Genomic DNA, 21219 nt, shown 5'->3' on the forward strand with positions numbered 1-21219 from the left:
ACACCCCACTGTTTTTCAGCTCTTGTGCCAGCACCCCAGGAGCCACCACCTTCCTTCCTGATACAAAAGATGCAGATAGATGAAAGAGAAGAGTTCGGCCCGCGGCTGCCTCCCGTCTTCTGCCCCAGTGAGTGCAGAGGCCTTTGGTTCGCCCGTTTTTATCAGTGTGTGATTGCCCTGAGATGGGGACAGTGTGACTTAGAGCCCACCAAACATACGTGCTTGCTTCTGGTGTATGTGTTTTCAGTCACGTTTTAAACCCGTTGTCTCCACCTAGTGCCTGAAATGATAGTTGTTTCTGTACAGCTTCAGAGATCTCCAAACTTGATTTCCTTACCTGCCACATGTTTACAGGAGGGTCCTAAGTATCTTAATTTTTGTTATAGAAATATAAGTTTCCCAACAGAGCTTAAAGAAAAAGAGGCTGGCCAGGCACAGTGGCTCATGCCTGTTATCCCAGCACTTTGGGAGGCCGAGGTGGGCGGATCGCTTGAGGTCAGGAGTTTGAGACCACCCTGGCGAATTTGGTGAAAGCCTGTCTCTACTATAATTTTTATAAAAATTATAAAATTTTATAAGAATATAAAATATAAAAATTATTTATATATAAAAGTTTATATATTTTTTAATTTATTTTTATATATAAAATTATATATTTTTTATTTTTTATATTTTATAAATTTTATATATTTATAAATTTATATATAAACTTACATATTTCATAAATTTATATATAAACATGTATTTCATAAATTTATACGTAAACTTATACATTTCATAAATTTATACGTAAACTTATACATTTCATAAATTTATACGTAAACTTATACATTTCATAAATTTATACGTAAACTTATACATTTCATAAATTTATACGTAAACTTATACGTTTCATAAATTTATACGTAAACTTATACGTTTCATAAATTTATACGTAAACTTATACATTCCATAAATTTATACCTAAATTTATACCTAAATTTATACCTAAATTTATACCTAAATTTATACCTAAATTTATTCCTAAATTTATACCTAAATTTATACCTAAATTTATTCCTAAATTTATACCTAAATTTATTCCTAAATTTATACCTAAATTTATTCCTAAATTTATACCTAAATTTATTCATTTCGTAAATTTATACATAAATTTATTCATTTCGTAAATTTATACATAAATTTATATATTTCGTAAATTTATACATAAATTTATATATTTCGTAAATTTATACATAAATTTATATATTTCGTAAATTTATACATAAATTTATATATTTCGTAAATTTATACATAAATTTATATATTTCGTAAATTTATACATAAATTTATATATTTCGTAAATTTATACATAAATTTATATATTTCGTAAATTTATACATAAATTTATATATTTCGTAAATTTATACATAAATTTATATATTTCGTAAATTTATACATAAATTTATATATTTCGTAAATTTATATATTTTATATATTTATAGATTATATTTTATATATTCATATCTTATATATTTATAAATTTATATATATTTATTTTTATATTTATATTTTATATATAAATATATATTTAAATATATATTTTAATTTAATTTAAATATATTTTAAATATATTTATTTAAATATTTTATTTAATATAAAATAATTAAATATATTTATTTAAATATTTTATTTAAATAAATATTTAAATTATATATTTATATATAAATATATATTTAGAAATATATGAATTTATATATTTATATATTTATATTTATTTATATATAAATATATTTATAGATATATATTTATATTTATTTATATATAAATAAATACATATATAAATTTATATATAATATGATAAATTTATGTATAAATATTTTATAAATTTATGTATTTTCTTAAATTTTTAATATATTTTTTAATAAAATTTATATATATAAAAATACATAATTTTATATATAAAAATTTTATAAAATATATATAAAATATAAAAATTAGCCGGGCATGGTGGTGTGTGCCTGTAATCCCAGCTAGTACAGAGGCTGAGGCACAAGAATCATTTGAACCTGAGAGGCGAAGGTTGCAGTGAGCCGAGATCGAGATCGCGCCACTGCACTCCAGCCTGGGTGACAGAGCGAAACTCTGTCTCAAAAAAAAAAAAAAAAGGAAAAAGAGGCTGGGTGCGGTGGCTCATGCTTGTAATACCAGCAGTTTGGGAGGCCAAGGCAGGCAGATCGCTTGAGCCCAGGAGTTCAAGACCAGCCCAGCCTGGGTGACGCAGGGAGATCCATCTCTATTTAAAAAAATAAATAAAAAAAAAAAAAAAAAAAAAAAGGGCCGTCATGGTTGCTTACGCCTGTAATCCCAGCGCTTTGGGAGGCCGAGATGGGCGGATCATGAGATCAGGAGATCAAGACCATCCTGGCTAACATGGTGAAACCCCATCTCTACTAAAAATACAAAAAAATAGCTGGGCGTGTTGGCATGTGCCTGTAGTCCCAGCTGCTGGGGAGGCTGAGGCAGTAGAATGGCATGAACCTGGGAGGCAGAGCTTGCAATGAGTCGAAATCGCGCCACTGCACTCCAGCCTGGGCGACAGAGCAAGACTCCGTCTCAAAAAGTAAATAAATTAATTAATTTAAAAAATATTAAACAGAAAAAGAGAAATTAAAAAAAGTATACAAAATTAGAGGGGAATTGCAAGAAGAGTATTTAAGACTCATATATTTTTAAAATTTTATTTATTTATTTATTTATTTATTTTTCAGACAGGGTCTCACTCTGTCACCTAGGCTGGAGTGTACTGGTGCTGTCATAGCTCACTGCATGACTTCTGGGCTGAAGTGATCCACCCACTTCAGCCTCCCACAGTGCTGGAATTACAAGCGTGAACCACTGCACGCAGCCAAGCCTCCTTTTTTTCTCTTTCTCTTTTTCTTTTCTTTTCTTTTTTTTTTTTTTTGAGATGGAGTTTTGCTCTTGTTGCCTAGGCTGGAGTACAATGGCGCAATCTCAGCTCACCACAACCTCTGCCTCCTGGGTTCAAGTGATTCTCCTACCTCAGCCTCCCAAGTGGCTGGGATTACAGGCATGTGCCACCATGGCTGGCTAATTTTGTATTTTTAGTAGAGATGGGGTTTCTCCATATTGGTCAGGCTGGTCTTGAACTCCTGACCTGAGGTGATCTGCCGGCCTCAGCCTCCCAATGTGCTGGGATTATAGGCATGAGCCACTGCACCCGGCCACCAAACCTCCTTTTTACTTTAGCTAATGTAGCAAATACAATAAAATGGTCCTCTCAGAAGTAAATACAATCTATCCCCCATTCCGATCCCCAAATATCTGTCAACAACTTCTATTCAGTGCCATCTTAAATTGGCATCTCAAGTTAAAACATTTAGACTGGTTTATCGTCTCTTTGAGGGCTGGGTTTACAAACGTCTGTAACATGGCCCAGATATATAACATAAAAATATCATTATTCACTTTATAGTTTCCCATGGTGCCCATATGTGAATGATGGTTTGATTAGCTAACTGCTTTCAAAGACAGGATTAAAAAGCAGAGAAAAAAGTATGAAGTTTTGATAAATTGCAGTGAATGTATTTCTTATTTGCTATAGTTGTTGACTTTTGTTTTATTTTGTTTTGTTTTGAGACAGTTTCACTCTGTCACCCAGTCTGGAGTGCAGTGGCGCGATCTCGGCTCACTGCACCCTCCACCTCCCAAGTTCAGGTGATTCTCCTTCCTCAGCCTCCGGAGTAACTGGGATTACAGGTGCCTGGCTAATTTTTTGTATTTTTATCAGAGACAGGGTTTTACCATGTTGGTCAGGCTGGTCTTGAACTTCTGACCTCAAGTGATCCACCTGCCTCAGCCTCCCAAAGTGTTGGGATTACGGGCGTGAGCCACTGTGGCCTGGTTGTTCGGCTCTTTAGTTTCAAACTGGTATCAGCACTTGAAAGCCAAGTCTTTTATGTCCCTTTCCCATAATGTCTTTGATACCCTTGTAATAGTGACTTACTTTGGTCTATGGGTTATTTAGGGAAATGATTTTTGAAAAAAACTAGTGTTAAAAAAAAGTTTTGGGCCGGGCGCGGTGGCTCACGCTTGTAATCCCAGCACTTTGGGAGGCCGAGGCGGGCGGATCACGAGGTCAGGAGATCGAGACCACGGTGAAACCCCATCTCTACTAAAAATACAAAAAAAATCAGCCGGGCGTGGCGGCGGGCGCCTGTAGTCCCAGCTACTCGGAGAGGCTGAGACAGGAGAATGGCGTGAACCCGGGAGGCAGAGCTTGCAGTGAGCCGAGATTGCGCCACTGCACTCCAGCCTGGGCGACAGCGAGACTCCGTCTCAAAAAAAAAAAAAAAAAAAAAAAAGTTTTGGGCTGAGTCTGGTGGCTCACGCCTGTAATCTTAGCACTTTGGAAGGCTGAGGTGGGAAAATTACTTGAGTCTAGGAGTTTGAGGCCAGCCTGGGCAACATAGATTGCATCTTTTAAAAAAATAAAAAAAAAATTAGCCTGGTGTGGTGGTGCGTGCTTGTGGTCCCAGCTACTCAGGAGGCTGAAGTGGAAGGATTGCTTGAGCCCAAGAGGTTGAAGCTGCAGTGAGCTATGATTCCACTGCTGCACTCCAGCCTGGGTGACAGAGCAAGATGCTGTCTCAAAAATAAATAAATAAGGCCGGGCGCAGTGGCTCACGCTTGTAATCCCAGCACTTTGGGAGGCCGAGGCGGGCAGATCACGAGGTCAGGAGATCGAGACCACGGTGAAACCCCGTCTCTACTAAAAATACAAAAAATTAGCCGGGCGTAGTGGCAGGCGCCTGTAGTCCCAGCTACTCGGAGAGGCTGAGGCAGGAGAATGGCGTGAACCTGGGAGGCGGAGCTTGCAGTGAGCCGAGATTGCGCCACTGCACTCCAGCCTGGGCGACAGAGCGAGACACCGTCTCAAAAAAATAAATAAAATAAAATAAAAATAAATAAATAAATAAAAAGCTGGGCGTGGTGGCTCACGCCTGTAATCCCAGTACTTTGTGGGGGCCAAGGTGGGCGGATCACCTGAGGTTGGGAGTTCGGGACCAGACTGACCAACATGGAGAAACCCTATCTCTACTAAAAATACAAAATTAGCCAGGCATGGTGGCACATGGCTGTAATCCCAGCTACTTGGGAGGCTGAGGCAGGAGAATCGCTTGAACCTGAGAGGCGGAGGTTGGGGTGAGCCGAGATCGTACCATTGCACTCCGGCCTGGGCAACAAGAATGAAACTCCGTCTCAAAAAAAAAAATTGAAAGAATTTTGGAAAAAAAAAAAAAGTTTTGGGAGGTTGAATTTTGAAAAATCTGGTTGGGCATGGTAGCTCACACCTGTAATCCCAGCACTTTGGGAGGCTAAGGTCGGAGGATCCCTTGAGTCCAAAAGTTCGATAACAGCCTTGGCAACATAGGGAGACTCTCACTTCCACAAAAAAATTAGCCGGGTATGGTGGTACATGCCTGTAGTCCCAGCTACTCGGGAAGCTGAGGTAGGAGGATATGTGAACCCAGGTCAAGGCTGTAATGAGCTGTGATTGCACCATTGCCCACCAGTCTGGGTGACAGAGCGAGAACCTAAAAAAAAAAAAAAAAAGAAATAGGACTACAAAATCTCAGGCATCTGTTAACTGAGTTGAGAAAATATTCACCCTTACGAAACATCTTGAAACTTTCCTTTTTTTTTCTTTTTTTTTTTTTTTTTGAGATGGATTCTCGCTCTGTCACCCAGGCTGGAGTGTAGCATGATCTCGGCTCACTGCAGCCTCTGCCTCCCAGGTTCAAGTGATTCTCCTGCCTCAGCCTCCTGAGTAGTGGGGATTACAGATGCATGCCACCACGCCCATCTAATTTTTGCATTTTTAGTAGAGACAGGGTTTCACTGTGTTGGCCAAGCTGATTTTGAACTCCTGACCTCAAGTGATCTGCCCACCTCAGCCTCCCAAAGTGCTGGGATTATAGGCATGAGCCACTGTTCCTGGCTGAAACTTTTCTTTAGGTGAAAAAACTTGATTTAATGCCTTTCACTGCTTCTACTATTGTGAATTTTTGTTGATTTAGTTACCCGGAAATTAATGACCTATGAAAACATTTTGGTCTGAATTTGGAGATGGAGAATTGAGGCACATGCAAATTCTTTAATGATTTTTAATGATTATATACATTATTATTATTTTTAAAAATTAGGTAGAGATAGGGTCTCACTATGTTGCCCAGGCTGGCCTTGAACTCCTGAGGTCAAGGATCCTCCTGCCTGGGCCTCCCAAAGTGTTGGGATTACAGGCATGAGCCACCACTCCCAGCCCATTATGTTGTTTTGATGGTAGTTTTTTCAGTGTTTCCACTTATAAGACAAATTCTTATAAAATACGTTTTTGTAGAGAGAGGATGATATAAGAAGAGCTAACATTTAGGTGCCAGATTCTGAGCTTCGAGAATCATGGACATGGCCCTGTCTAGTCTAGTCTGTGTCCCTAAAAGGATTGGGATTCGTATTGTCCCCATTTTATAGTTGGGGAAACTGGGCCTGGGAGAGGTTAGGCAACGTGTCGAAGATCACAGTGCTGGCAGCAGAGCTGAGTTCCAATTCCGGTCTGTTTCTGAGCTTATCTGATGATGTTGAATTACAAAAGGCTTTGTGGGCTTTCTGGTCTGACTTTATCTGCATCTGGCAGCTGGGGTCATGGCAGGATACTGATTGGATCACACAGGTCTTTGTTGAGGTCTCTGGCAGCTTTCTAAATACAGCTCTGCAAGGTGGTGTGCTAATCTGTTTCTCAGTGAGGCAGAAGCTAATCCGAGGGCAGGAGTTCTTCCTCAGTGTTAAACATTCCATCTACACTAGATGCCTGATTCAGCAGTTTAGGAGCTTAGTTTTGGATAGTCTTTGTTTTTGTGCTATATAGGTCCTGTGTTTATTACCTTTGTGTTTCAGATGCTCGTCAGACACTTGAGGTTCCTCAAAAAGAGAAACATAAAAAGAACAAAGACAAGCACAAGGCCAAGAAAGAGCACAGGCGGAAGAAAGAGAAGGTGAGAGACTTGTGTGTACCCCAGGATCAGTGTGGGGTGGGACCCGCTGGTCCGCCCCTAGGAGTGTCGTATACCGCAGCTGAAGAGCGGATCTGGTGGCCAAGTCACAGTTCTCTCTGAGACTTAACAGAAATGTTGACATTCAATGCAAATGCTTGATTTTTCAGAAACATTTTCTTTTGCACTTAAACACCCCTCCCCTTTTCTTTTTTGAGACGGGCTCTCACTCTGTTGCCTAGGGTGGATGGAGTGCAGCTGCAACCTCTACCTCATGGGTTCAAGCAATTCTCCTGCTTCAGCCTCCCGAGTAGCTGGGACCACAGGTGTGCACACCCAGCTAATTTTTTGTATTCTTAGTAGAGACGGGGTTTTACCATGTTGGCCAAGCTGGTTTTGACCTCCTGACCTCAGGTGATCTACCTCCCAAAGTGCTGCGATTACAGGCATGAGGCACCATGCCTAGCCCTTAAAAAAACTTTTTTTTGTGAACATTAAAAAGCAGAAAAAAGGGCATTTAGGGAACTTAGAGCAATGGATGAGTATTAAATAATAAAACGATTTATTTCTTATTTATTCAATATCAAGTGAAGGTATTATTTTCAGCATTTCTCAGCTACTTTGTCTTTATTACAGTTTGAGATTTTAGTCCATCACTTGCCATTTGAAGTAAAAGAATTCGAATGGAAGGCAGGCATGTGCTTCCACTGTTGACGTCTCTTATTTCATCATCCATGTCTTCTTTTGGGTTACAGCACAGGCTTTTAATTAGGTTAATGTTCTTGTTGGGTACCCAAAGTAGTCTGGGCTAGCAGCTGAAGAAATCAGAAACAGTTTCCTTACTGGCCACCAGAGGGAAGCACTCCCATGTATGGCGGATGACGGGCGTTCCCTCCTAGTGAAAGGAAGAAAATGTGTGCCGACCAAATCTGTGTGTCCTTACCAGTGTATCTGCTGTTCGGTAACCTTCTGCCAGTTTCTTCCTTGTGGTTTTCCTGGGTGCCCATCATCCTGACATGAAGTTTCCCAGGGGCCTGACAAAATAAACAAGTCAAGTTCACCGGAGGTGGCACAGGTCACCACGCATAAGATGTGTGGTGTCACATCTTATGATACCAAGTGTTACAATGGGTCCTGTCTGCGCCTCCTTGGTTCTGCTGTGTCTGTTGCTGGAGGCGCAGCTGGGTCAGGGTGCACAGCTGAGAGCGGCACAGCCGTCTGCCCTGTGCTGTCTTGTTAGGCTCTCACTCTCACTCACTCTAAATGAGGTTTAAACATTTTTTTGAATGACTCCATCACTGCAGCCTTGTTAACCTTTCATTGTATTGAATTAAGGAGGAAAAAATACATTTGTTTTCCCCCACCACTATTTATTTTTTTTACAGAAAAAGAAACACAGGAAGCACAAACACAAAGGCAAGCAAAAGAATAAAAAACCAGAGAAAAGTAGTAGCTCCGAGAGTTCCGACAGCAGTGACAGCCAGAGTGATGAGGAAACCGCAGACGTGTCGCCCCAGGAGCTGCTGAGACGGTGGGCAGTGGAAGATGGAGGGTTTTTCAGAAATCTTTAGAGGCTTACTGAGTGCTTGATGTGTTTGCTTAGAGGCAAATATCAGAAATGAGAAATTGGTAGGCCCGGCGCAGTAGCTCACACCTATAATCCCAGCACTTTGGGAGGCAGAGGCAGGAGGATCGCTTGAGCCCAGGAGTTTGAGACCAGCCTGGGCAACGTAGTGAGATCCCATCTCTACAAAAAAAAAAAAACAAATTAGCTGGGCGTGGTGGTGCACACCTGTGCCTCCAGCTATTTGGGAAGCTAAGGTGGGAGGATCCACTGAGCCCAGGAGTTGGAGGTTGCAGTGAGCCACGATCATACCACTGCACTTCAGCCTGGGTGATAGAGCAAGACCCTCTCCCTAAAAGAAAAAAAAAGTGTGTATTAACTAGGCTTTTTAAAAAGTTTGAATATCTAATTATGTAAGTGATAAGTGAATGTATTACCATTATGAAAATTCAGGCCGGGCTTGGTGTTTGTATTCTCAAGGCTAAATAAGACTAGGGAAAAAAGTTGCTTTTATAAATGGTCTTAATATGAGGTGTGGCTGAGTGAGTCTCTCTGTGTTTTCAGGGTAATAGAAGAAGCATTTTAAGAACACAGATTGGCCGGGTACGGTGGCTCATGCCTGTAATCCCGGCACTTTGGGAGGCCGAGGCGGGCAGATCACGAGGTCAGGAGTTCGAGACAAGCCTGGCCAACATGGTGAAATCCCGTTTGTACTAAAAATACAAAAATTAGCTGGGCGTAGTGGCATGCATCTGTAATCCCAGCTACTCTGGAGGCTGAGGCAGGAGACTTGCTTAAACCTGGGAGGCGGAGGTTGCAGTGAGCTGAGATCGCACCACTGCGCTCCAGCCTGGACAACAAGAGCGAAACTCCATCTCGGAAAAAGAAAAAAAAAAAGGAAAAAGCACAGATTAGGCAGTACTTCATTGTGGGTTATTGTGAATGCATTTTATAGGTGCAGACATGCTGCTATGATCTGGGGAGGCCTGGCATTCTCAGCCTTCGTGGAGCTGTTTGGTTTTTCACTTCCTAGCTAACTTTCCATTTCTCTCTTTTCTGTTTTCTTTTCCAGGCTGAAAAGTCTTCCGCTAAGAAGGCAGTAATTGAATGCTGCCCTGGCTCGTTCTAGAATCATTTCTCCTCCATGATGGAAGCCCAGTGATTGTTCAGTTAACGCATCGTACAGAGTGTATTTATATGTAAATTCCTGCTGTAAAATAATTTTTAAAACCATGACATTTCAAAGGCTGCCTTGAAAGGTCGCAGAAATTGATTTCTATTTTTAATTTCAGTTAGTGTCGGGGGAAAAAAATCCAGACTGAACAGTTTAATTAAAGTGGAATTTTTCTATTTTCTTCTTGATTTTTAAAAAAATTTCCTGGGACGTTAAAAAAGAAGTTAAAAGTGAAGGCTTCTCTCTGGTTTTGTGATGAAGACAGTCTGGACTCACTGAAGGACAAGTGTGTGAGAGGGGGTGGTTGCTTCTCCTCCTGCTGTTTCTTGGGAGTGAAGCTCTTCCCTCTCTGGGTGGCTGGGTTGCTGTTGGTGCCTAGGAAGCCCCATGGGAGGGCAGAGCCAGGGCCTGGCAGGGGGCCTCAGCCTCTCAGGGTAGATGTCACTAAAGTGTCTGAGACAGGCAGGGAAACCAGGCGGGGGAATGTGCACCCACAGCCTGGGTTACACGGCTGCAGCTCCCTGCTCTGAGGCCACCTCATATGTACCAAGGAGACCTTTTTGAAAAATAAAGTGCAGACTAGGTGTGATGGCTCATGCCTGTAATCCCAGAGCTTTGGGAGGCCGAGGCGGGAGGATTGCTTGAGCCCAGGAATTCCAGACCAGCCTGGGCCACATAGAGACCCCTGTCTCCACAAAAAATAAAGTACTGAGCATTTGTATTTTACATTATGAAAGTAGCATCATAGATCACAACAATTTTAAAAGCAGAAAGAAGGAAGAGGCCGGGTGCGGTGGCCCATGCTTGTAATCCCAGCACTTTGGGAGGCCGAGGCCAGCAGATCACTTGAGGCCACGAGTTCAAGAACAGCCTGGCCAACGTGGCAAAACCTTGTCTCTACTAAAAATACAAAAAAATTAGCCAGGTCTGGTGAGCATACACCTGTAATCCCAGCTGTGTGGGAGGCTGAGGCACGAGAATCCCTTGAATCCCAGAGGTGGAGGTTGCAGCGGATCACTTGAGGCCAGGAGTTTGAAAACAGCCTGGCCAACATGGCAAAACCTTGTCTCTACTAAAAATACAAAAAAATTAGCCAGGTCTGGTGAGCATACGCCTGTAATCCCAGCTGTGTGGGAGGCTGACGCACGAGAATCCCTTGAACCCCGGAGTGGAGGTTGCAGTGAGCTGAAATTGTGCCACTACACTCCAGCCTGTGTGACCAGCTGAAATTGCGCCACTGCACTCCAGCCTGTGTGACACAGAGACTCTTGAGTCCACCAAAAAAAAAAAAAAAGAAGAAAATCACTTTTAGTTTTATCATCCAAAGATGACACCCTTCAATATTTTGAATAATTCCACCCTGTCCTTTTCTAGCTATGGGGCTGTTATCTGACTGGTGGTAGCATTTTATTCCCTGTCCCTGTTGTTGGGGTTGTGACAGATATTTCCCTCATGCTGTTATAAATGTTGTAAACCCACCCCTAATAACTGCATCTTATTTCGTGCAGGGGCTACCGCATAACTTACTGACCTTTTCTGTTTTGTCATGAAGTGGGTTGGCCAGGAGCTGTACCCAGGCAGAGGACATGAAGAAATTGCCCTGTGACAGGAGCCAGGGAAACTACAGGGGAGGGCTCGAGGCTGGGGTGCTGGTTTTGCTGGCTTGGCCTGGTTCCCAGAATGCAAAGCCCATTTTTCTTTTTTTTTGCAACCTCCACCTTCTGGGTTCAAGCCATTCTCCTGCCTCAGCCTCCCATGTAGCTGGAACTACAGGCGCACGCCCCCATGCCCGGCTAATTTTTTTGTTTGTTTGTTTGTTTTTTTAGTAAAGATGGGGTTTCACTAAACCTGTTGGCCAGGCTGGTCTCAAACTCCTGACCTCAGATAATCCGCCCGCCTCGGCCTCCCAAAGTGCCGGGATTTACAGGCGTGAGCCACCGCACCCGACTGCAAAGCCCATTTTTCTATAGGTAACCTGTGGTGCGCGGGGTGGCACTAGTTTTCACCCAGCGGTCGAGGAGGCAGCGAAGTCGAGGTCCCAGCGTAGTGCGCGCCTCTGAAGCGCTTGGTGCGGGCTCGGGCGCGCGGCGCCACCGTTCCCATCCAGGCTTGTGGGAGGCCACCGGCGGGCCGGGCTTCGAGATGGCCTCCCCGCCGCGGTGCTCCCCGACAGCCCCGGACAGGGAATGCAAGTTGCCGCCACCCTCGGCCCCCGCCAGCGAGTATTGTCCCGGCAAGCTGTCCTGGGGGACCCTGGCGAGGGCCTTAGGCCGCTTCAAGCTGTCGATCCCGCACACGCACCTGCTGGCCACCCTCGACCCCCTGGCCTTGGACAGGGAACCACCACCGCAGCTGTTGCCTGAGAAGCACCAGGTGCCGGAGAAATTGATCTGGGGCGACCAGGAGCCTCTCTCCAAGGTCAGAACCGTCGCTGGGGTGAGGGGGCAGTGGCCTGTTCCTCACACGGTAGGAAGGCGCTTGAGCTGTCGGGGGACCCATGGAAAACCCACCTGGCTTCACCAGGACCCCCAGCGAGGCCCTAGGCCCATTCCCCCATCTGTGGTACATTTGTGGGCAAAGGTCAGACCCAGCTGAGCAGGGCGTGCTGGGGATGCCGGCGGGGGCTCCCCCCACTGCCACCTGCTGGGGAACCAGGACTCTTCGCGGGGAAGAGGCTCTGCCCCACCATGTGCACCCTGACCCTATCTAGACCTTGGAGTCTCCGTAGGGCCAGCCACAGTGATGCTCCTAATTGCAGCCCAAGGGTCAGTGGCTCAGCTCCCCCCATCCAGGAGATACAGTTAGCGTCAGAAGAAACGGGAAACTCAGAATAATAATTAATAATAATAACAACAATGAATTGGGCCAGGCAAGGTGGCTCACACCTGTAATCCCAGCCCTTTGGGAGGCCCAGGTGGGAGGATCACTTGAACCCAGGAGTTTGAGACCAGCCTGGGCAACATAGTGAGAGGTCGTCTCTACAAAAAATAAACTTAGCCCAGTGTGATGGGGTGCACCTGTGGTCCCAGCCACTTGAAAGGCTGAGGCAAGAGGATCCCTTGAACCCAGGAGTTTAAGGCTGCAGTGAGCTATGATTGTGCCACTGCACTCCAGTCTGGGCAACAGAGCGAGACTCTCTCTAGAATAAATATGTATGTATGTATATATATATGTGTGTGTGTGTGTGTGTGTGTGTATATACATATATATACGTATACGTGTGTGTATATATACACACACACACACATATATATATATATATATAGACAGAGAGAGAGAGAGAAACTGGCTGGGTGCGGTGGCTCACGCCTGTAATCCTAGCACTTTGGGAAGCCGAGATGAGCAGATCACTTGAGGTCAGGGGTTCAAGACCAGCCTGGCTAACATGGTGAAACCCTTTCTCTACTAAAAATGCAAAAATTAGCCGGGCGTGGTGGTGCGTGCCTATAATCCCAGCTACTCAGGAGGCTGAGGCAGCAGGATCATTTGAACCTGGGAGGCAGAGGTTGCAGTGAGCTGAGATAATCTCACCCGTCTCAAAAACAAAACAAAACAAAAACCCAATAAAGAACATTCTCAATAAGTAACGTTTCATGCTTGGCCTTGATTTAATGCACTCACATGCAGATGTCAGAGTGTGGTTTTAATAATTTCCTTGAAACCTCTGCCTGGCTTCCCAGCATATTTAAGATGAAGTCTGGCGATCTGCCTGTGGCCTTCCAGGCCATTTCAAATCTGGCACCTCTCCATGTTCTCCTCCCCCATCTCCCTGTCTTGCTGACCTATAAGCAGGTCTGGCCTCAGGGCTCTTGGCGGGTCCCTGCCCCACTGTATTGCGCTCTTGGGGAGGCCCTCCCTGACTGACCATCTAAAGTAGCTGGGGCCACTGTCTCCTCCGTGCCTCATGCCATGGTCTGACATCCCCGTTCCATCCTCAGAGTGTCCTCTGGCTGCCAGCAACTGGCCCCTCGAGGTTAGGGACTTTGCTCCTAGGTGGTTGCTGAGCTGCAGCATCAGGTCCAGGCCCCATGGGGGAGGAGGCTCTCGAGGTTTATTTGTGGAACATGTGAATGAACGCTACACATAGAAGAACCGTTTTGGTTTTGCACAAATTGCTCTGTCCTCTGCATGAGCTTTGTCAGCGCCTCTGAAATGTACTCATGTGTTGGAGACTTCTCTCTGCAGCCCCTGGGACCCCTTTACCTAGTGGATCCCAAGGGACTGTGTGCAGAAAAAAACCTGAAATAAGGGCCCCAGAAAAGCCTGTGGTGGGGGTAGTGGAATGATTCCCCCTCTTGCTGATGTTTTTCCATGATGGAGTTCTAGGTTTTTTGTTTTCCTATTTTTTAAATTAAATTATATATTTTAAAAATTATTATTTAATTTTAATTTTGATTTTTTTTGTAGAGAGGGGGAGTCTCGCTATGTTGCCCATGCTAGTCTTAAACCCCTGGTGTCAAGCAATCCTCCCTCCTCGGCCTCCCAAAGCACTGGAATTGCATGCGTGAGCCACTGCACCCAGCAAATTTAATTTCAATTTTTAATGATAGTTCGGTTTTCCTAATGAGAGAGATAACCCAAACCCTGCAGGGGCGGCGGGGGCTGGGGTCGCCAGGGGCGGAGGCGGTGCGGCAGGGCTGCACAGGTCACGTCCAGGGGACTGGGGCCGCTCCTGGAGTAGGGAGCGGACCCTGCACGCGCGGCCCCTACCGGCCCGCCCGGGTTAGCGAACTCCCCCAGAGAAAAGCCCGGTCCCAGCTCTCCACACTCCCTGGCAACGGAGCCCGCGTTCCAGTGTCCCCGTGTCCCCGAGTCCCCTAGAGGTGGGGTATCCTCTCATCCTCTGCATCCCCACCTGCGCGTCCCAGACACCCCCCGCATCACCTGCAACCCGAAGGCCACTGCCACCCTGATGAGACCATCCCCTCACCCCTGCCCTCCTGCCGACCCAGCCCAGGACCCTGACACTGCCTTCCAGGCGACACCCCTGGTCTTGCCTCCAACATTTCCCCCACCCCCACACTTCCACAGCTCAACCTGGGACGTGTGGCCATGCGCGGGCGGGGGGAGGGAGGGGCGGGACATCTTCAGGCTTCCCTGCTCTGTCCTCTTTTTTTTCCCCCAGTTTTACTGAGATATAATTCTCGTACCATATAATTTAACCATAGAAGCTGCGGTGGTTTCTAGGGTATTCACAGAGTACTGTACTCCCCAGTTCCCCAATACCCATCCTGCCAACACCAGGCAATTCTACTTTCTGTCCATAGATTTGGCTATTCTAGACCTTTTATAGCGATAGAATCAAGCCATACGTGGTCTCTTGTGACTGGCTTCATTTCCTTAGCATAACGTCCTCAAGGTTCATCCATGTTGTAGCCTGTAGCAGTGCTCCCTTCCCTTTTCATTACCAAGTAATATTCTGTTGCATGGCCATGACACATTTTCTCTTTCTTTGAGACGGAGTATCGCTCTGTTGCCCAGGCTGGAGTGCAGTGGCGTGATCTTGGCTCACTGCAGCCTCTGCCTCCCAGGTTCAAGGGATTCTCCTGCCTCAGTTTCCCAGTAGCTAGGATTACAGGCATGTGCCACCATGCCCGGCTAATTTTTGTACTTTTAGTAGAGACAGGGTTTCACCATGTTGGCCAGGCTTGTCTCGAACTCCTGACCTCAGGTGATCCACCCACCTTGGCCTCCCAAAGTGCTGGGATTACAAGTGTGAGCCACCGCGCCTGGCCGAACTGCCTGTTTTTCAAAGTGGCTGCACTACATTATGTTCCTACCAGCAATGTAGGAGGCTTCCAACTATTCGCATCCTTGCCAACACTTGTTATGGGACTTTGATGATAGCCATCCTAACAAATATGACACGGTATCACACTTCGGTTTTCTTTTCTTTCTTTCTTTTCTTTTCTTTTTTTTTAAAGACAAAGTCTTGCTCTGTCACTCAGGCTGGAGTGCAGTGGCGTGATCTCAGCTCACTGCAGCCTCTGCTTCCTAGGTTCAAGCGATTCTCCTGCCTTAGCCTCCCAAGTAGCTGTGATTAGATGTGCCTACCACCACACTTGGCTAATTTTTTTTTTTTTTTTGAGATGGAGTTTTGCTCTTGTTGCCCAGGCTGGAGTGCAATGGCACGATCTCGGCTCACTGCAACCTCCGCCTCCCGGGTTCAAGCAATTCTCCTGCCTCAGCCTCACCAGTAGCTGGGATTACAGGCTTGCGCCACCATGCCCGGCTAGTTTTATATTTTTAGTAGAGACGGGGTTTCTCCATGTTGGTCAGGCTGGTCTCAAACTCCCGACCTCAGATGATCCACCTACCTCAGCCTCCCAAAGTGCTGGGATTACAGGCGTTAGCCACTGTGCCTGGCCTAATTTTTGTATTTTTAGTAGAGATGGGGTTTTGCCATGTTGGCCAAGCTGGTCTTGAATTCCTGACCTCAGGTGATCCGCCTGCCTCGGTCTCCCAAAGTGCTGAGATTACAGGCGTGAGCCACTGCGCCTGGCCACACTGTGGTTTTCATTTGCACTTTCCTGATGTGGTGAGTGATGTTGAGAATCTTTTCATGTGCTATGAACTATTTGCATATATATATATATTTTCTTTTTGAGACAGGTCTCACTTTGTCACCCAGGCTGGAGTGCAGTGACATGATCATAGCTCATTGTAACCTCCGCCTCCTGGGTTCAAGCAATTCTCATGACTCAGCCTCCTGAGTAGTTGGGATTACAGGAGCACACCATGACGGCTGGCTAATTTTTTTTTTTTTTCAGTAGAGATGGGGTTTCGCCATGTTGGCCAGGCTGGTCTTGAACTTCTGGCCCTTGAACTTGCCTGCCTCAGCCTCCCAAAGTGTTGAGATTATAGTTGTGAGCCACCGCGCCCAGCCCTTGCATATCTTCTTTGGAGATATATCTATTCAAATCCTTTGCCCATTTAAAATTTTGATTTTAATTATTTAAAGGCAGGGTCTTGCTCTGTCACCCAGGCTGGAGTGCAGTGCTGCAATCATAGCTCACTGTAACCTTAACCTTCTGGGCTCAAGTAGTCCTCCCGCCTCAGCCTCCTGAGTGGCTGGGGCTACAAGTGTGCACCACCATGCCTGGCTCATTTTCTTTCCTCTTCTTTTTTTTTTTTTTTTTTTTTTGCAATTTTGTACAGTCTCACTATGTTGCCCAGACTGGTCTTGAACTCCCAAGCTCAAGCAGTCCTCCTGCCCCAGCCTCCCAGAGTGCTGGGATTACAGGGATGAGTCACTGTGCCCAGCCAGAGTTTTTTTTTTTTTTTTTTTTTTTTTTTTCAGATGGAGTCTCACTCTGTCGCCCAGCCTGGAGTGCAGTGGTGCAATCTTGGCTCACTGCAACCTCTGCCTCCTGTGTTCAAGTGATTCTCCTGCCTCAGCCTCCAAGTAGCTGAGATTACAGGCATGCACCAACATGGCCGGCTAATTTTTGTATTTTTAATAGAGATGGAGTTTTGCCATGTTGGCCAGGCTGGTCTCGATATCCTGACCTCAGGTGATCTGCCTGTCTCGGCCTTCCAAAGTGCTGGGATTACAGACGTGAGCCACCCCCCTGGCCAGAATTTTTTAAATTCATTTTTTTCCAGGTGGTTTATTGCAAGTGTTTAGAAATAAAATTGACTGTTGTACATTGATCTTGTGTCCTGCAACATATTTAGCTCATCTGGTCTCTCCTTTTTTCAGATCCCATTTAAAATTCTGAGTGGGCACGAGCACGCTGTGAGCACCTGCCACTTCTGTGTGGATGACACAAAGCTCCTCAGTGGCTCCTATGACTGCACCGTGAAGCTGTGGGTAGGTGGCCCGCTGTTAGGTGCTCCTGGAGCGAAAACCTTTCCTAAGCTTAGGCACCTCCTGTGTCGAGTTCCCCAGCACTGAACTCGCAGGCACTTGTGGGTCCTGGTTTGCAGGTCTTCTGAGCAAAGTACCAGAAAGAAGGGAAGGTGAGAGCCCAGCCTAGATGAAGTTAGGGTGGCTGCTGCCAGCTTGTGGGCCTGGAAACAGTGGGAATGGGATGGAGACTTCTGGACTGACAGCGCCACACTGGTTTTTTTTGTTTTTTGAGACGGAGTTTTGCTCTTGTTGCCCAGGCTGGAGTGCAATGGCGTGATCTTGGCTCACTGCAACCTCCACCTCCTGGGTTCAAGCAATTCTTCTGCCTCAGCCTCCCAAGTAGCTGGGATTACAGGCATGTGCCACCACACCCAGCTAATTTTGTATTATTTTTTTTTTTTTTTTTAGTAGAGATGGGGTTTCATCATGTTGGTAGGCTGGTCTTGAATTCCTGACCTCAGGTGATCCACCCACCTCGGCCTCCCAAAGTGCTGGGATTATAGGCGTGAGCCACGGCACCTGGCCTTTTTTTTTTTTTTTTTTTTTTTTTTGAGACCGAGTTTTGCTCTTGTCACCCAGATGGAGTGCAATGGCATGATCTCAGTTCACTGCAACATCCGACTCCTGGGTTCAAGTGATTGTCCTGCCTCAGCCTCCTGAGTAGCTAGGACTACAGGTGTGCGCCACTACTCCTGGCTAATTTTATATTTTTAGTAGAGACAGAGTTTCACCATGTTAGCCAGGCTGGTCTCAAACTCCTGACTTCAGATGATCCACCTGCCTCAACCTACCAAAGTGCAGGGATGACAGGTGTGAACCACCGTGCCCGGCCCCCACACCTTTTTTTTTTCTTTCTTTCTTTTTTTTTTTGAGACAGAGTCTTGCTCTGTCGCCCAGGCTGGAGTATAGTGGCATGATCTCGGCTCACTACAACTTCCGCCACTGGGTTCAAGTGATTCTCCTGCCTCAGCCTCCCTAGTAGCTGGGACTGCAGAGGCATGCCACCATGCCCAACTAATTTTTTTTTATTTTTAGTAGAGACAGGGTTTCACTATGTTGGCCAGGATGGTCTCAAACTCCTGGCCTCAAGTGATCTGCCTGCTTTGGCCTCCCAAATTGTTGGGATTATAGGTGTGAGCTACCGCGCCCAGCCACCCCACACACCTGTCAGAGAATGGAAGTCCTGGCAGTGTTTGGGGCCTAGGATGTCATCTCTCTGGGTCTCCTCATCTGGAAAACTGAGTTCCATCCACAGAGACTGGATGGCCAGGTCTGTGTGGTCACAGAGGACAGAAAGGTGTCCAGGCCTGGGACCTGTTCATGAGGGGTGGTTGGAAGAGGCAGGCCTGGGTGCAGATCAGCACCCCAAGTTGCAGGAGGCTGGGGCACCGGGGATGGGGCTGTGATGTTCACATAAGTTTGCAGAGGTGGCTCCTGGAGCCCTTCTGGGGACTGCAGGGTATGGCCAGCAGGCCCGGGCAGTGCAGGGCACTCAGAAGGGCTGGGGAGGAGCAGGGCTGGAGGAAGGCAGTGGCCATGGGGCCAGGCCGCAGAAGGCTGTGTGGCTGGGGCTGGGACTTATGGGAGAGGACAGTCAGTTGTGAGTTTTGCAGCATCTGGCTTCAGGGACAGGAGTGGAGGGAGTTGAGGCTGGTTCCTGGATTCTGGTTTGGGTAATGGGGAAGAGGATAGCCCCTCACCCTACAGACGACCTCGAGGGAATGTTTTCTGTGGTATTTCCTGCTGGGGGACAGATATTCACATGGAGATCGGAAATAAAGACATCAGTTGAGTGGTTCTTAGGGTGGTACAGGGAAAAGGATTTAAGGGTTTGGAACACAGGATTTTTTTGAGACATTATCAGTCATTCCCCACTATTGTCTGTTTTTGTTTGTTTGTTTGTTTTTAATGAATTTAAGACCATTGGCCTATAACTTCATACTTGTTCTTTTGTGAAATGGAAAGGGGAGAAAATATGCATACACACACACACACACACACAGCCACAAGATATAATCTGTGCCAAGGCCATGCCAACTGGGCAGGAGGGTTTGTGGTGGACTCCACGTTTAGGACTTACCAGCTGTGTGACCCTGGGGGGTTGCATGACCTCCTGGGCCTCCCTGGGTCTGCCCCTGCTGCACAGGACCAGTTGTGTGAAGGGGCTGCCCGGGGGCTCAACTCATCTCCACTCCCGCCCTCTGTAGCTGTCCTTATGGACACCTGGCCCACAGAGCCCAGAGCCTCAAGATCTTGTTAGAAAAACTACTGGTTTCTCTGGGAGCCTCACCCCCACACCCCACAGGATAACACTAGAGGAATTTTTTGTTTGTTTTAGAGACAGAGTCTTTCTCTGTCACCCAGGCTGGAGTGCAGTGGTGCAATTATGGCTCACCGCAGCCTCAACCTCCTGCACTCAAGCAATCCTCCCATCTCAACACCCCAAGTAGCTGGGACTGCAGGAGTGCACCACCACACCTAGCTAATTTTTAATATTTTATATTGTAGAGATGAGGGTCTTGCTACATTGCCCAGGCTAGTCTCAAACTCTTGGCCTCAAGCAATCCTCCCACCTCAGCTTCCCAAAGTGCTGGAATTTCAGGCATGGGCCACCAAGGTCCCAGTTTCATAGATGTATGTGGACATGTGTGGACAAGAAAAAAGACACGTCGGCTGGGCGCGGTGGCTCGCGCCTGTAATCCCAGCACTTTGGGAGGCCGAGGCGAGCGAATCACCTGAGATCAGGAGTTCAAGACCAGCCTGACCAATGTGGTGAAACCCCATCTCTACTAAAAATACAAAAATTAGCTGGGTGTGATGGCAGGTGCCTATAGTCCCAGCTACTCGGGAGGCTGAGACAGGAGAATTGCTTGAACCTGGGAGGCGGAGGTTGCAGTGAGCCGAGATTGCACCACTGCACTCCAGCCTGGGCGACAGTGGGAGACTCCGTCTCAAAAAAAAAAAAAAAAAAAAAAAAGACACATGCCAACACATTCACAACTGTTAACTCTGGGATCATGGAAGGATGAATGTTTTTCTTTCTTGTGTTTTCATGTGTTTTCTGTAATAAAATCATATTACCTTTGTAATAATATGAGAAAAACTACCAAACTTACATTTTTTTTTTTTTTTTTTGAGACAGGGTCTTGCGCTATCACCCAGGCTGGAGTGCAGTGGCAAGAACACGGCTCACTGCACCTTTTACCTCCTGGGCTAAAGGCATTCTCCCATCTCAGCCTCCCAAGTCGCTGGGACCACAGGCACACACCACCATGCCTGGCTAATTATTTTGTTTTTCGTAGAGACAGGGTCTCACTACATTGCCCAGGTTGGTCTCAAACTCCTTGGCTCAAGCGACTCTCCTGCCTCAGCCTCCAAAAGTGCTGGGATTACAGGTGTGGGAGCACATTTTTTTTTTTTTTTGACACAGGATCTCACTCTGTTGCCCAGGCTGAAGTGCAGTGGTGTAATTATGGCTCACTGCAGCCTCAACCTCCTGGGCTCAAGTGATCCTCCCACCTCTGCCTCCTGAGTATCTGGGACTGCAGGAACAGGCTGCCGTGCCCAGCTAATATTATCA

The 21219-nt window shown here is 46.0% G+C and overlaps 2 protein-coding genes across 7 annotated transcripts in view; both read left to right on the forward strand.

Annotated features, from left to right (window-relative positions):
- The window catches only part of GPATCH1 (G-patch domain containing 1), a 50658-nt gene extending 40695 nt beyond the window's left edge, over positions 1-9963 (forward strand). For 3 of the 4 annotated variants that reach the window (XM_055236182.2, XM_063614056.1, XM_063614055.1), the window contains exons 17-20: positions 20-127; positions 6955-7052; positions 8435-8580; positions 9686-9963. In XM_055236182.2, coding sequence (XP_055092157.1) covers positions 20-127; positions 6955-7052; positions 8435-8580; positions 9686-9716 — 383 coding nt within the window. In that variant the 3' untranslated portion in view covers positions 9717-9963. Of the gene's footprint in view, positions 1-19; positions 128-6954; positions 7053-8434; positions 8581-9177; positions 9656-9685 lie in introns of those variants that run through there. The other variant, XM_063614054.1, reaches the window with a different exon arrangement.
- Positions 9964-10082: 119 nt separating this feature from the next.
- The window catches only part of WDR88 (WD repeat domain 88), a 45664-nt gene continuing 34527 nt past the window's right edge, over positions 10083-21219 (forward strand). For all 3 annotated transcript variants that reach the window (XM_055236188.2, XM_063614088.1, XM_055236189.2), the window contains exons 1-2: positions 10083-12205; positions 17490-17600. In XM_055236188.2, the coding sequence (XP_055092163.1) occupies positions 11930-12205; positions 17490-17600 (387 nt within the window). In that variant the 5' untranslated portion in view covers positions 10083-11929. The remainder of the gene's footprint in view (positions 12206-17489; positions 17601-21219) is intronic.

This window comes from Symphalangus syndactylus, chromosome 13, assembly GCF_028878055.3.
Source record: "Symphalangus syndactylus isolate Jambi chromosome 13, NHGRI_mSymSyn1-v2.1_pri, whole genome shotgun sequence".
In the NCBI taxonomy this organism is placed as follows: Eukaryota; Metazoa; Chordata; class Mammalia; order Primates; family Hylobatidae; genus Symphalangus; species Symphalangus syndactylus.